General features: G+C 36.1%; 6 protein-coding genes across 7 annotated transcripts; all 6 read right to left on the bottom strand.

The window, feature by feature from the left end:
• Positions 1-88: 88 nt before the first annotated feature.
• On the bottom strand, positions 89-1,070 carry LOC108112394. 2 transcript variants are annotated; one of them, XM_017222236.1, is made up of 4 exons: positions 769-1,070; positions 628-708; positions 333-557; positions 89-273 (listed from the first exon to the last, which is right to left on the bottom strand). In XM_017222236.1, the coding sequence occupies exons 1-4, from the start codon at positions 990-992 to the stop codon at positions 180-182; spliced, it is 624 nt and encodes a 207-aa protein (XP_017077725.1). In that variant the 5' UTR covers positions 993-1,070; the 3' UTR covers positions 89-179. The 2 variants fall into 2 exon arrangements, with proteins under 2 accessions (XP_017077725.1, XP_017077724.1); XM_017222235.1 differs by having other exon boundaries at positions 90-273; positions 333-560; positions 769-1,069.
• A 1,265-nt stretch (positions 1,071-2,335) lies between these two features.
• LOC108112248 (lipopolysaccharide-induced tumor necrosis factor-alpha factor homolog) lies at positions 2,336-3,444 on the bottom strand. The gene is made up of 3 exons (XM_017222070.1): positions 3,221-3,444; positions 2,727-2,859; positions 2,336-2,664 (listed from the first exon to the last, which is right to left on the bottom strand). Exons 1-3 carry the CDS (start codon positions 3,354-3,356, stop codon positions 2,562-2,564), a joined length of 372 nt encoding a protein of 123 aa, XP_017077559.1. The 5' UTR covers positions 3,357-3,444; the 3' UTR covers positions 2,336-2,561.
• An 834-nt stretch (positions 3,445-4,278) lies between these two features.
• On the bottom strand, positions 4,279-5,599 carry LOC108112315 (lipopolysaccharide-induced tumor necrosis factor-alpha factor homolog). Its single transcript, XM_017222142.2, has 3 exons — positions 5,512-5,599; positions 4,644-4,787; positions 4,279-4,583 (listed from the first exon to the last, which is right to left on the bottom strand). The coding sequence occupies exons 2-3, from the start codon at positions 4,772-4,774 to the stop codon at positions 4,481-4,483; spliced, it is 234 nt and encodes a 77-aa protein (XP_017077631.1). The 5' UTR covers positions 4,775-4,787; positions 5,512-5,599; the 3' UTR covers positions 4,279-4,480.
• A 3,287-nt stretch (positions 5,600-8,886) lies between these two features.
• Positions 8,887-9,939, bottom strand: LOC108112298 (lipopolysaccharide-induced tumor necrosis factor-alpha factor homolog). Its single transcript, XM_017222122.2, has 2 exons — positions 9,496-9,939; positions 8,887-9,253 (listed from the first exon to the last, which is right to left on the bottom strand). The coding sequence occupies exons 1-2, from the start codon at positions 9,810-9,812 to the stop codon at positions 9,157-9,159; spliced, it is 414 nt and encodes a 137-aa protein (XP_017077611.1). The 5' UTR covers positions 9,813-9,939; the 3' UTR covers positions 8,887-9,156.
• Positions 9,940-10,124: 185 nt separating this feature from the next.
• On the bottom strand, positions 10,125-10,796 carry LOC108112444 (lipopolysaccharide-induced tumor necrosis factor-alpha factor homolog). The gene is made up of 2 exons (XM_017222291.1): positions 10,522-10,796; positions 10,125-10,457 (listed from the first exon to the last, which is right to left on the bottom strand). Exons 1-2 carry the CDS (start codon positions 10,776-10,778, stop codon positions 10,355-10,357), a joined length of 360 nt encoding a protein of 119 aa, XP_017077780.1. The 5' UTR covers positions 10,779-10,796; the 3' UTR covers positions 10,125-10,354.
• Positions 10,797-11,435: 639 nt separating this feature from the next.
• Positions 11,436-12,645, bottom strand: LOC108112309 (lipopolysaccharide-induced tumor necrosis factor-alpha factor homolog). The gene is made up of 2 exons (XM_017222134.2): positions 12,281-12,645; positions 11,436-11,663 (listed from the first exon to the last, which is right to left on the bottom strand). Exons 1-2 carry the CDS (start codon positions 12,565-12,567, stop codon positions 11,561-11,563), a joined length of 390 nt encoding a protein of 129 aa, XP_017077623.1. The 5' UTR covers positions 12,568-12,645; the 3' UTR covers positions 11,436-11,560.
• Positions 12,646-14,324: the final 1,679 nt, after the last annotated feature.

Here is a 14,324-nt window from a genome sequence, read left to right as displayed (position 1 = left end):
TAATTCCGAAGAGAGCTTCCTCTGCGAAAAACTAGAGCTAAGGGCAACGCTCTTTTAATAAAAGAACATTAGTGATTGTTTAAATTTTCCAAATAGTTGGAAAATAAAAAATGCATTTATTTCTGTGTTGAATTTGACAAACTGTTATTTTTTACATATTTAAATGCGGTCTTTTAAATCTAATAAGTTTCCTCCAATGATAGTTTTCGCTGGAAAAATGTATTAAGTTTCTTATCTGAAGAACGGCGAGATTGCTTCAATGAACAATTTTTGCTGAGAAATTATGAAAACATATTTAAAAAGTAGTAATAAAAGGAAACAGAAATAGTTACCAGTATCTTCTAACACATACTCTGCGGCAGTTAAATCTTTCGTAGTCGTAATGGCTCAGTGTGTCCCTTGCGTTTGCTTCTTGGCAGCTGTAACAATTCTCAGGCTTCACAAAATCTTCATTCTTTTGAGGGGTTTGATATATTTGTGGTTCAGGAAGGGGAGGACGAGTACGTCTCCTTTCGTAATCCTCTGGTTTTGGATCTTCATATTCTCTAATTTGACGCCTTCTAGGCACAAAATAAAGAAATACATTTAATATTGTGTTTAATAAGATAACAAACTGTTTTCTTTTACATATTTAAATGTGATCCTTCGTTCAATTTATTAAGTTTCTTATCTGAAGAACGGCGAGTTTCCCTTGATGAACAATTTTCGCTGAGAAAATATAAAAACATATTCAAAAAAATTGTAATTAAAGGAAACAGAAATAGTTACCAGTATCTTCTAACACATACTCTGCGGCATTTAAATCTTTCGTAGTCGTAATGGCTCAGTGTGTCCCTTGCGTTTGCTTCTTGGCAGCTGTAACAATTCTCAGGCTTCACAAAATCTTCTTTCTTTTGAGGGGTTTGATATATTTGTGGCGGTTGAGGAAGGGGAGGAGGAGTGGGTATACTTTGGGATCCCCCCTGATCCTCAGATTCACTGTTGGAGTCCATATTATACTGATGTCTGCTGAGCTCAGCAATCAGCTCTACACTGAACTGGATGCGCGTTGCAAGTTTTCTGCACTGCTGGCAATTGTAATGCTGGCGGTTGAATCATCCCAAATGGTGAAATAACCCATGTGGATGGATGGATTTGTAAATTTGCTTTTGAAGATTGAAAATCGCCTTAGTATGTTCGCAGTTTGACTGTTCAGATACAGAGCTGAATGCTATATTTTCTAAACTAATAGCAATGATAATAAAATGGTTTACAATCGGAAGTCGGTTAGTCATCGTTTGGCGTTATCATGAGTTAATTCTGGACCAAGGCGTAGATTTGTCTTTTGTTATTGACTCATCTGTGGGATTTCACAACTTGTTCTTGTTGCAATGCTTCTAGTTTATGGAAATCATCTTGTTAGAAACGCTTATAATAGTTTTATAACTAACTAAGGGGATTAGCAGTAAGCAATCAATTGAACTTGTTTTTGATAGGTTTCGCCTTGGTGCTTTGAATAATTCTAACTATATGTGTAAAATCTCCAAAGAGGAAAAGTAGTTAAAATGAATGAATCAATATTGAATATAGAAGCAAAAGAAAAGCAAAAACTATTTGGTAAAAGAAATGAATTTTATATTTAGAAATACTTTTATTACGGAATTTAAATCCCAGCACAAGCTTAAGACCCGTTTAGCATGGGTTCAGAGATTAATTCGAAGAAATCCAAGCTCTGCTGATAAGTCTATTTATTCTGAGAATTTCAATTCAGTTCATGTTTATAAATGCATTATCTGCCGAGCTTTATCATTTCATAGAAAAAACACATTTCTGAATATGAACCTTTATACGATTTAAGTCGAACCAGGGATTGTTTCTCTATGTAGAAGCGACACAATTTCAAGGAATTTTATTATTGGTTCTTCATTAAGCTAGAAAGATATTACAAAGTCCATAAATGAGCTTATTGACTTAAGAAGTGTTTAATAAAGTCTCTATAAAACAAACTAATCATTTGAAATGGCTTCCATCTGACCCTATGAAATTATAGATTATACCACAGCTCACTTTATTTTATATATAACAAGTTGCTGGGACAGAATTCCAAGAAGAGCTAGCGATAAGTTTTATTTATTTATTTTTATTACCAGTTGCAGTCCCTGCTAATCAATATACAATTTATTGCTTGCACAAATGTAGAAAAATTGAAGAAAGAAACTGCATTTATGGCTATACATAGCCAGTTTATTCCAGTAAAAAACTTTTGATTAGTGATTAAAATATATTTTTAATCAGATTTTTGTATTAAACTTCCGACCGATTTTGTATTCCCCAAAGCGCCATGTTAATGGAAGAATTGTTTTTGAGTTTGTTTATTTATTTCAATTCGAATTTAAAATTATGCTTTACAAATGCTATGTCGGTGCGCAAAATCTGTATCCAAACATCGATAAAGAGGTGGTGAAAATCTATTAGGAATGCATGACCTCGTCCGAGCATATTTGAATGACATCATAGTTGTATATATTTTGGGAAATTTAAAGTTTCTTTGAATTTATATTTGGTTTCGGGTTCTAACATTCCTAGTTCTTGTATGTGCCCACATAGGCGCCACAGCTACTGCAGGTGTGTTTGGCCGACTGGCAGGAGTCGGTGCAATATGGAATGCAGCAGCAGCAAATGCCCCTACAGGATACAGGATTTTTATTAGTTAAGAAAAGAATTTTAATGTGATTAAAAGAACTTACCCAAGCATACAGATTAGAAGAGCCAGCAAATGGGTCTTGGTACTGGGCTCGAATTCGACTTTCGTTTGCCTACGGACTCCGCAGCTCGGACAGGTGGCCATGGATGGAACCCCACCCAATACATTAGGAGGTGCTGAAAAATCCAGCTCGTTAGTATCTATATTAAATCTATTTAAGATGTTAAAAACTAAAACTTTTTGGTACAATTTTGTTGGCTTTCTAATAAGTTTTCTTTCCTATTTTGAACATACTTTACTTTTTTTAACATTTTTGTATTATTAACACTTAAAACACAAATCTTATTATTGATAGTTCATATTTGCGCCTAAAACACGAATAAACAAACACGAATATTCTTTTATATATATGTATATTCACTTTTGTCTCGAACATTTATTTGTGAAAATGCCTCAACATTCTCCTTATTTATATCAATATAATTTATGAAGTCTGCATCTAAGTTTTAATTATTAGAAAAATATAGATTTAATTACCTTGCATAATCTGAGGTTGTGTCATAATCGGCTGTGGCTGGTTAATGTTGGGATAGACCTGCTGAGTGTTGTCATAGCTGGGCGGAGCAGCAGGGCCCTGAGGCTGCTGATAGTCGTAGGAAAAATTCTTCTCCATGTTTTCCTTTTATTTTTTCTTTTTTCTTTCCCGACCGAGGTGCTACGCGTTCGAATTCAGGCTAGCGACTGATGTGAGCTCTATACACAGGGCCTCTTGATTGCTTGGCTTTCGGTTCTTCCCATCTAGCGATTGTGGTGGTATATTAAGTTATGGCCGGCAAATGCTCTGCGTCATGAGTGTCTCTATCAACATTCATATGCAGGAAGCGTGTGGGCGAAATCAAACCTTTATCAAGGTTTAACATTCTAAGGCTACTCTTTTGACACTAAACAATTTTAATCATTTTAATATATATTTTTGCTTTTGAAAGCTTAACAGCTAGTTTTCTATAAAATTCAAGTCATTAGCTTTCATTCGATTGAGAGCGATGATTTGGTAAAAAACTAACAAAGTACACCAACGAACTAGATGCTCTAACCCAACCAACTATAGGCTTATCCTTTTGGTTTTATAATTCCGTATATTAAATTAAATTTATTTAAATATCTTAGTAGCTATAGTTCTATTTTCTATTTAATTCAGGAGATACATTTACTTATATTGTTCCGACCTATCCTGTTAGTGTCCTTTTCCCTAATGAACTATTAAACGTCCCTTACTGAATGAGTCACGAGGCCTGTAAAAAATGAGCTGACATTATAACTAACTTACAACTATAAGGCTGCACTTAGGGGATATTAAATAGTAAGGGATAAATTAAACTAAGACGTATTAAGCGATATTTTTAAACTAAGAAGTTATATAACTCATATATAGACGCAAGCCACCCATCGTTATAAGTCTAAATGAACTCCAGTTTTCAAATGATGAAATATTTGTACATATTTCTATAAACATATTTATATACATTTATTTAAAGCGTAGCACATTCCTCAGATTTTTCTTAAAGCAAAACCAACCCCCAAAGGAAAACCACTCGTTTTCTTTCTTGAATCATTTTATTTATGTGCCACGATACAAAAGCTTAATTCGGTACTACAATGTTTTGCGTGTTCTCAAAATATTGCGTATTAAAAAAGTGAGAGAGGAGTCAAACGAATACGGATAATATTTTGGTTAGCATTTCGACACGGCTGCTGGCTGCAGACCACGGAAAAGCAAGGATTTCCGGCGTAGCTTTCCTAACGCTCGTAGGTGCCAATGAAGGTGTTGCAAGATGGGCAGTGGTGGTCAGAATTCCGGGCACATTGAGTGCAGTAGAGGCAGCAGGCACAGGGCCACAAACTAAACGATAGAGAAAGTCATTAAAATGAAACAGTAAAGCTAATGGTTGACTTGGCTAACCAGGTGAGGCACATAATAAGAGCTATTATGTGAGTCTTGGTGGTGGACTTCGGCTCTATTTTGGTGGTCACCTGTTGGCGGCAACTTGGGCAGATCACGTTGCATGGCTCCGGACCAACGGGGGTGGACATCTTGCTAGTTGAACTGCAGAAAAAAACAACCAGGAAATTTTAATAACCCTTTTTTTTTTAAAAAAAAAAAAGACCTTGAAAACTTCGCGTGCCATTGGGGAATGAGCATTAAATTGGTTGTTTGATGGAGAATTTAATTGCACACTTGCCATGCAAAAAACAAGCTCTGATCAGCCTTATCTGCTGTTGATTGTTCCACCACATCCCCCTCCCAATAATTTCTTTTTGGGTTGTATGCCTAATGTGTGTGAGGTCATTTTCAAGAGCCACAGAAACCGAAAGTATGGAATGCCATGTGGCAAGCTGTCTGCCGATGTCGTCATCGCGAAAGCGTCTCTGGCCTTGCCCAAAACTCACCCCAAGACCAACAACCATCTCTATCTCTCCGTTCGTCTGGGTGGTACTTGCCACTTTTGTTTACGCGTCGAGACCCTGCCCCTAAATCAAGACAATCTATTTATATTCACACTGGCTCCGACCATGTCATAATATCATCATTAAGCTGAGGGTGTGTCCGGCGCCAGTGATTAACGCGCCTGGTATCCACCTGCCATCCTGCGTGCACCCTATCACTTTTCCCCAAAATAATTCTCGAGGTGCGCCAACTATTTGACTATTATGGTATTTTTCTATTTACCCATTAATTTTTACATTTCACTCAATTACTTAATATTAGTATAGTAATTGCTTGCACTTGAGTTTGAAAATCCATTGCCGTTTATTGCCGGCATACTCACACTGTCTCGTCTACGTCGTCAAAACAACTCTTTGTATATGCAACTCGAATTTCGCGGAGAACTCAAAACCTACTGCGCACTGCTAGAGGTTCAGAAGTGTTGTGCGGCCAGAATTTTAGCGACGCCACACTATATCCTCCACCAGGGTTGCTATCTTTGGCAGAGTCAGAAGTATTCACGCGGCAATCTAATGGTATTAGTTATCATTTTCGTACCAGTTGCTCCATTAAAAAAAATACCTTATGCCAGTTAAAACTATATATTATAATAAAATTCCGTTTAATTTAAACTTTAACCGATTTACTCAGAAAATGTACCTGCAACATGTTGCCTAACAACATGTTTCCTAACAACATGTTGCAAGAGTTTTGTCCTGCGCTGCACAAATTTCGCTGATGAAATCAGATTAAAGCCGAAACGATAAAAACCCTTGAAACTTTGCACTTGACCGTTGTTTCTATGCCTGTTTTACTATATATAATCAGATTTTCATTGACATATTTTTGAAACCAAAAACTTATACCGTTAAAATTTGAAGATTTTTTAACAAGTTATTATCAAAATAGCCAAAATTACTTTTTGGAATAGAATAACATGAACGAAGGATATGGCGAGCAGTGAAGTTATATACATATGTACATATGTATATATTTGTTTTGATATTTAAGATAACTTGCTTTACGATAAAGTTGATTGAAAAGTTGAAACTAAGCTTTTTGGGAAAGTTTATAAATAACCCTTTAAACATAAACGTTGTACAACAATTTTATATTTCCAAAATTCATCCTGAACCTATAAGTTATAATTTTTTCCAACTTATTAAAAACATACCTTTTAAATTCAAAATGTCAGGCTTCTGTTTTAAATAGTAATTAAAAAATGTGGTGAGCCCACAACTCGTATGTGATAAAATCTGTAATCTTACTTTAAGATATGACATGAATTAAATGATATACCAAGTACATATGTAATATATCAATTTCTAAGACTAAATCCCTGCACTGTAGTTTGGAAAAGATTTAAGATAATTCGAATCACTTTACATTCACCATATTTAATAAAAGATTTTAAACTTTGTGGAAATAAAACTAACAAAAACTAATTTAAATGTGTAAAAAATATCGAACATATAACTGCTTACAAATCCCACAATTAATTTCCTTCAATGTTGCTAGATCCGCAGAAACTCACAAGCAATAAAACTTGTGAAGAAGGAAATCGAATTTTTGGGAGTCCCGGAAATTGGTACTCTCAGCAAGTCAAGTCAAGTCAAGTCGATTAAAGATTATACATACATTTGTACATACATATGTAAATTTTCTTGTAGATATATATAAGTATGTATATAAGTGTTAGTAAGATAAAGACCCAACTTCATGGGAGTCTAAGAACATATGTATGTATGTATGTACATAAATATCCTTATTCTTTAATATCTTGGAAATATGTAACGGAAATTAAAATGTAATATCTCACATGAAAGATATACATTTCGAGCATACATATACTTTAAACATAAAATTAAAAAGTTATAAAAATAAATAACACAAAAAAGTCATTTTTTACGTGCAAAAATTATTCGTACAATTCATAAAATATTGAAAAAAACCAACAATTCCAAAGATTTTAATATTTGATTGTTCCTTCGTTGGCCTTAATGGAAGCTTGTAAGCGCCGACACATGCTTTTTATTAAGTGGCTCGCCTCGTCAGAGCCAATTAAATCCTATTCAGCTATTTATACCATTTTTAAGTTATTCTTTTCCGAAACTATCGTATTCATGTTATAAGGGATTCCAATTGGTGATTACAAAGGCGGTTTAAGCTCCTTGCAGGGATATACTTAGTAACATACATATGTATGTAAGATGTATGTACATGCGTAGATATGAATCGTCGATTTGTCGACTGTTTTCGCTGGCTTTATCAAAATGATCCCAAACAGGCTTTGCAGTTGGGACAGAATTGCGAAATCTTGTAGCAGCATTTGCAACAGCAAGGGGCGCAGACGCAGGGACAGCAGCTGGGGGAAAAGAGAAAGAGAATGGACATATTTTTTATCGGTCACAATCGGAAATTTCTCATAATATTTTCCGGGAAATGTATACATACATATATATGTACATATCTACAAAACAACTGAAGACACAGTAAAAGCACTCAGTCGGCGAGGATCTTATAACAATCTCCTTCTGTTAACTGTGCTGTTATCATTGCACTCATAGCGGTAAGTAGCTTACATATGTCCATATAGGAATTTCAATGTATGTACATATGTATGTATCTTTGTACTTACACAAAAAGGAAGATGAACGCCAGACAGTAAGTCTTTCCAGTTGCATGGCGTTTCACTCGAACGCGAATATGGGCGTTGCAATATGGACAAATCATTCCAGGGCCACCTGCCATCGTGCCTGCCTAGGGTCACGTCGCCAAAGATATGTATGTGTAACTCGAATTTTGCGAAAACTTAAAACTTATTGCTCTCTGCTGAAGGTTCAGAAATGTTGTGCGGCCAGAATTTTAGCAACACCATACTATATCCCCCTACCATCAACCTATGAGTTATAATTTCTAAACTTTCGAATAAAGAATTAGTAATAGAATTTGAAGTATGAAAAACAAATTTAAAATCATAGCCCTTTCTTAGAATGTTTTTACTAGTCACGTTTGCTAATGTTATTCCTGAATTATAATTAAATGAATGAATGACTAAATTTCGCTGCGGGCAGAAGGCATTAGCTGCTCTTGCTTCTAACCCTATGATGGCTTTCATTTTTAAACTAATTTTTAACTTTAGATAAATAAATGATTAAATAAATAGCTTTATCAAAAAATTTGTTTAGCCAAAAACACACGTGTTGCAAAAGCTGCCATCTTACCTAAAAATATGACATGATATATGTATGTTTGTAAGTAAACTAAGTATCAATTTCTTTCTTTTGTGGTTTCGAATAATTTTAATACATTTCTAATTACTTTATGTAATAAAGTATATAATGTTTTAAACGATTTAAAAATTTTAGGAAATAATTGGCAAAAAATAATTTAAATAAGCGATTTAAATTGCCATTTTTTGTTCATTAATATTACTTTTATTTTTAAGCAAAGTACTTAAAGTTTAAAACAGTGAACGAAAAAAAGAAAATTTTAATAAATTGTTTTACTGTTTTTACTTAAATAACTGAGGAATTTGATTTTTAATGATCAATTTATATTGCTATGGCGACGTTTCTGATGTACTAAGGCGTAATTGCAATCATGCGGAGCGCCCGGTAATAAGTTCCTACCATTTTGTAGTACTGCTTAAAAATCCATTTGACGTTTCCCGCCAATGTTGCCAGATCTGAAGAAACACACATGCAAACAAAGAAAATTCAATTTCTGGGAGTCCCGTAAATTGTTACTCTCAGCAAAGCTTTATTTGTTTATCATTTTTCTCTTTCAGTTTCGCAAACGGAAAGCCAATTCCGTTGAAGATTATATGTAAGTACATTTTTTTTTTTTGTAGATATATGAACATATATGGTAAGTGTTAGTATGATAAAGACACCACTTCATCGGAGTCTAAGTATATGCATATGTACATATGTGGTTATATACTGGGGTACATTTGGGAATTTGGCGACATCTTTCGCTGGCGTCATCAAAACGATCCCAAACAGACGTTGCAGTTGGGACAGAATTGCGAAGTCTTGTAGCAGCAGTTGCAGCAGCAAGGGGCGCACACGCAGGGCCAGCAACTGGGGGAAAAAGAAAATAACGGACTATATTGTTTATCGGGCTCATCATATTTTCCGCGAAATGTTGGTCGTATATATATGTACATATATAACAACTGCGGACACTGTAATAGCACCCAGTCATCGAGGTTCTTGTAAAAACCAGAAATCTCGTTTTGTTAACTGTGTTGTTATCATTGCAGTAGCTTACATATGTATGTACATATACGCATATGAATTTATGTATGTATGGATGTACTTACAGAAATAGGCAGAGGAACGCTGCCAGGCAGTAAGTTTTTCCAGTTGGATGGCGTTCCACTCGAACTCGAATCCGGGCATTGCAATGCGGACAAACCATTCCATGCCCAGGAGTGTCCACCAAAACAGTGGTCTGGTGATGAACGACGTTCACCGGTGGCGGTACAGACATTTGTGTTACCTGGGATGTCTGTGGAAACTGTGGATAAAGCTGTTGGGGTGCTGGGGCCTGGTACTGCCGTAAGTCCATCTCTGCCGGAGGAGCGGTAGCAAAGTCATCCGAATAAGGCGGTGGAGAGTCTATTTTCTTGTAGTCCATTATAGATAGCGCAGTACTTAGAGATCCAGCACAAAAAACTTAAGTGCTCCTCTGACAAATGCAAAATTCAAAATGAAAGCTCCTGATATGCATGTGCTTTACTTCGCTGAAGCAAAAACAACAAATCGAAACAGAACTTCGCGTTCGAGGCGGTGTGGAAGCAAGACAACTATACGATCAAGCGCTTGCATATATCGCTTGAACCATCACTATTTGAATTTCACATATCGATAAATATTACCGAAATTCGAAGACGTTATAAAGTTGTTTATTTAGATATTGATATATGCATACATAGGTATACATGGTTCGCTTATCTTCAAGATAATATTCTTCTATTGAGTTTTTTATAAACATAAATATTACTTAAAGTGGTGTGATGATGTTACACCATTATGCTTCCGAAATATTAAAAAACATTAACCAAATTTAATTTATTTGTTAAGATATATTTTCGTTTTAAATTAATTTACCTATATCGTATCGTCTTTAATAACACTGGACATGTAAATGCTGACTGGCAGTGAAAAAAAGCAATCACATCAAAATGCATAGCTTCCTATGTGGCATCCACAGTTAGGGCAGTAGTGCTGAACACTCTTGCAGTAGTTGATGAAATAGGGCAAGCATACAAAGGGCCAACAGCTGACGGATCAAGGATGGCGGTGTAGTACACTCATATATGTAACTATGTGGACTCTCCACTTACCAGCAGATATACAAGGTGAAGGCGCACAGGTGGGTCTTGCGGGTGGGGGATGTGACCAGACTGGTGGTAACCTCACCCTTGCAGGACGGACACCTCACCCGCATCGACTGGCAGCCAACAGTCAGCGGAAGTGCGTCCGTCCCCACCTCGTTCAAAGTATAAATGGGTATCTGGGTCACCACAGCCCCACTAACTGGCTGAATAGTTGCGGTTACCATTTCCGTGTCTGGAGCTGTGCCCACCCATGTGCTGTTCATGTTTACGTTGGGGCATGCACTGAAACTGAAAATCATTAGCCATTTAATAACAACACCACTCTATCGCAGCGTGGTTATCTTTTCTGACTAATCGACAGGTATTTTTTGAATGAACCAAACGGCTTTGACGATATGGCGATGGTGGGTTATAAAAAGAGTTGACATTTGCAGCACTTAATCGATTCCACTAACTCCATGCCATTTAATTATGGCCCAAACGATAACTTAGGTGCCAGAAGGGTTGGGCTTGTGGAAATGTTTGGTAGACATCTTATATTGCTTTCATAAGAACGTTACAATCGAGTGTTTTATGAGCCACCTGAGTGATTAGTCCGTTTTTGGCCAGTAGAATTAATAACTTATTTTTGGCTATGATGATTGTTGAGCGACTTAAATATCAAAATTGTATAATAGTCACCGAGATGTTGCCAATGGCATATGGTATATCATCGCCATCGATCTAAAATGTTAAGCTGCCTTAAGTAGCTGTTAATGTCATTCGCCTTCAGGTATACTTTCACTAACTGATAAAAAGTGGTGGCATTGAACTTTCCAAAATTTAGTTTATAACTGAACCACTTTATGACCTACACGGGGAATAAAGCTGCAAGAGAACTAATCCAAGTTGGCTAAGCAAGTTAACACATCGCAGTTCCCTTTTCCGGTTTAAATCTCATGTTTAATGTGTGACGGTCGTACAATGTGTATTTACAGTTAAATTTCGTTTAAATATGAAGCTAATGTTTAAGGTTCTCTATAGGTAGGATATGCATAAATAGGCGTTAGTTCTCGTAGGTGCCGATGTAGGCGCTGCAGTTGGGACAGTAGTGGTTGGCATTCTGGCAGGAGTCCATGCAATAAGGAAGGCACACGCACGGCCAGCAGCTGTGAATATTTAGATTAAAAAAGATCGATTAGATAAGTGCGGGGAATTAATTCATTAGTTCGAACACTAATTCCTATTGGCCTGTACAACGCCCTAGGGCCAATTTTAGCCAGTTTGCTTGTCTTCGGCCCCATTGCAGGCACTTTTGTTATCTGACTCAACTCCAGTTCCAGTTGAGATAACATTGGTTTTCAAGTATGGCCCCTACACAGACGACGACTCATATACTTGTACATAATACCTATGTAAAAACTTATTGTACTTTCCAAGCGATAAGAGGCCGCAAGTGTTGCATGGGTGTAGCCTTTTTTGCTTTAAGCAATATATATTCACGAGCTGTTATTGCAACTGATCTATAAAATATCTTACACAGCGTTGAATTTAGGGATATTTCGAATAACAATACTCTTATATTATTATTCTAATGGTTGGCCTCATTCCAATGATTATAAATCTTTTATTATCTGTTTTTTTGCAAAAATAAAGCTCTAACCTATTTGCCATGATATATCCAAAAATATTGATTTCATAGAAAGTTTCTTCCAGACCTACTTCTTTAAATATTTGCTTTTTATAGCTATTGGCATTGCGTCAGATGACTAATTATAAAACTTACATGAACAGGCACAGGATGAGGGCCCAGCAGTGCGTCCTGCTGGAGGGAGTGGCCTTAACGGTGGTCAGGACTTCGGCGTGGCAGGAGGGGCAACGGACGCGAGTAGGTCCACTGCTGATGGGCACCAGGTTGGTAGTCGTCGTGGTCTGAATGATCACCGTGGAAGACTGCGGTGGCTGAGGCATTGGTGGGTACAGTGGTGGCTGGGTGGGGCCACCGGGCTGATAGGTCTGTGCGGGCGTGAATCCGGGCTGCTCACTGTACGGCGGAGGCTGTTTGCTGTCCATATTTCTAGATTCTTTATTTATTCTGGATCTCTCAACAAAATGAACCGATCGCTTTGCTGGCTGGCGTTGCACTGAAGAACGAACAGAACCTGGAGATCCGGCAATGCCTTAGCGTTGGGCTGCTATCTTATCGCTACGTAGTGATAGCTTCTATACAATGGTGGTTTCTGTCGAAACTCATAAACGGATATCTGTTTTATTGTTCACTTGATTTAGTGAACTACAGCGATGCTCCTTTAAATAGGTGACAGATGAGTCACTTATTTGATAACACTTTCACACATATGACGGTGATGAATAAGTTCTTTACGTATGTCTATGTGGAAAAAATGGAATACGTGTATTTGGCTAAGAGACTTACTGTTCGCGGAGAATGTAAACAAACACAGGTTGTCGACTCGGGCTCTCTCGCCTTATTATTTTGTAATTTAATCATTTTAGCAAGTGCGTGACCGGTTTCAATAACATTCTCTACCGGTTATAGCATCATCATGCCTTCTTTCCAGCCTACATTTTAAATATATAATACTCACTTGTTTTACCAGGTTTTTATAATATTTATTTAAATTTGTTATTCAGCTTCTGAAATGAGTTTTGAAGAAATTATGATTGAAATGCTTAAGATGCTCGGTTAGTTAAATAATACCTATCCGTTTTCACAAATAGGTGGCGCTAGCTTCTGGTGGCAACTTTATTAATAACATGCCCAACAGACTCTAAGGTATACGCTAGTCGAGAAACTCAATTGTAGCTTTCCTTCTTATTTAGTTGACACTGATACTTGAAATGTATAGAAAATAATATATATTTTAACGAGTTCTTAAAACGTTTATTTACGTGCCACAATCTCATATTCCCAAAAGAATTTAAGATCGATTTTAAATGTTTCCATTAGTCAGAGCAATAATTAGCAATTAGCCTACACATACATCAGATGGAAATATTCACAATTTCAATTTCACAATTAGATTCATATTTTCTGATAACTAATTCCTATACAAAGACGCTCTAAAAATCCCCCTCAATCGCGGTTGATTTCTCCACAATCTGTTCATAAATTATTTTTGACCAAAGTTTGCTTAGAGTTGTTTAAAAGGTGAAACATTTACTCTGTCTCGGCATAAGTTTGAGTTTTGGGATATTTTTTATTACATATTTATACAAAACTTCCTTTACGCACCTATTCCTTAAAGTTAAATTTAAAGCTGGTTTCTATAGATAAAATGTCGGAACAGGAAAAGATTATCGCGACATGCTTAATGCAGTCGGGATTGCTCACGGCGGTTTGCTCTGTGGTGTAGCTGAAAAAAGATGATGATGACTACCACTGCCATTACTCTGCCTCTACAACCACTACTTCAATCCATGGAGTCTATTACTACTAGTACTAGTTATCTTAAATTACATTTTTAAGGGTTCTCCTAATTCGAAAAAATCTCTTACAATCGCTATATCTGTAGAGATTCAATTCTGAAAAGTCAATCTAAGGGCAAAGAACTTAAACTTTAATGAACAACACCTTCAGTCATATTATTTAGTTAATATTATTCACCTTTCACAGATGCGAATGAAAATGAAAATATTTATACTTATTATTATATAACTTTATATTGGAAATTTAACTAATCTATAACTAATAAACATATAAAAATGTTTAAAACAATAAAGATTTATTATTTTCAATATTTTGATATTCTGATATTTTGATGCTCAAGGGGTTAATTTTACTATATTTGCAAAGCTCTATATGCCACCCA

Source organism: Drosophila eugracilis, unplaced genomic scaffold, assembly GCF_018153835.1.
Source record: "Drosophila eugracilis isolate 14026-0451.02 unplaced genomic scaffold, ASM1815383v1 contig_90, whole genome shotgun sequence".
Classification (NCBI taxonomy): domain Eukaryota; kingdom Metazoa; phylum Arthropoda; class Insecta; order Diptera; family Drosophilidae; genus Drosophila; species Drosophila eugracilis.
Note: the sequence above shows the minus strand (reverse complement) of the source record. Positions and strands in the feature narration are given on the sequence as shown.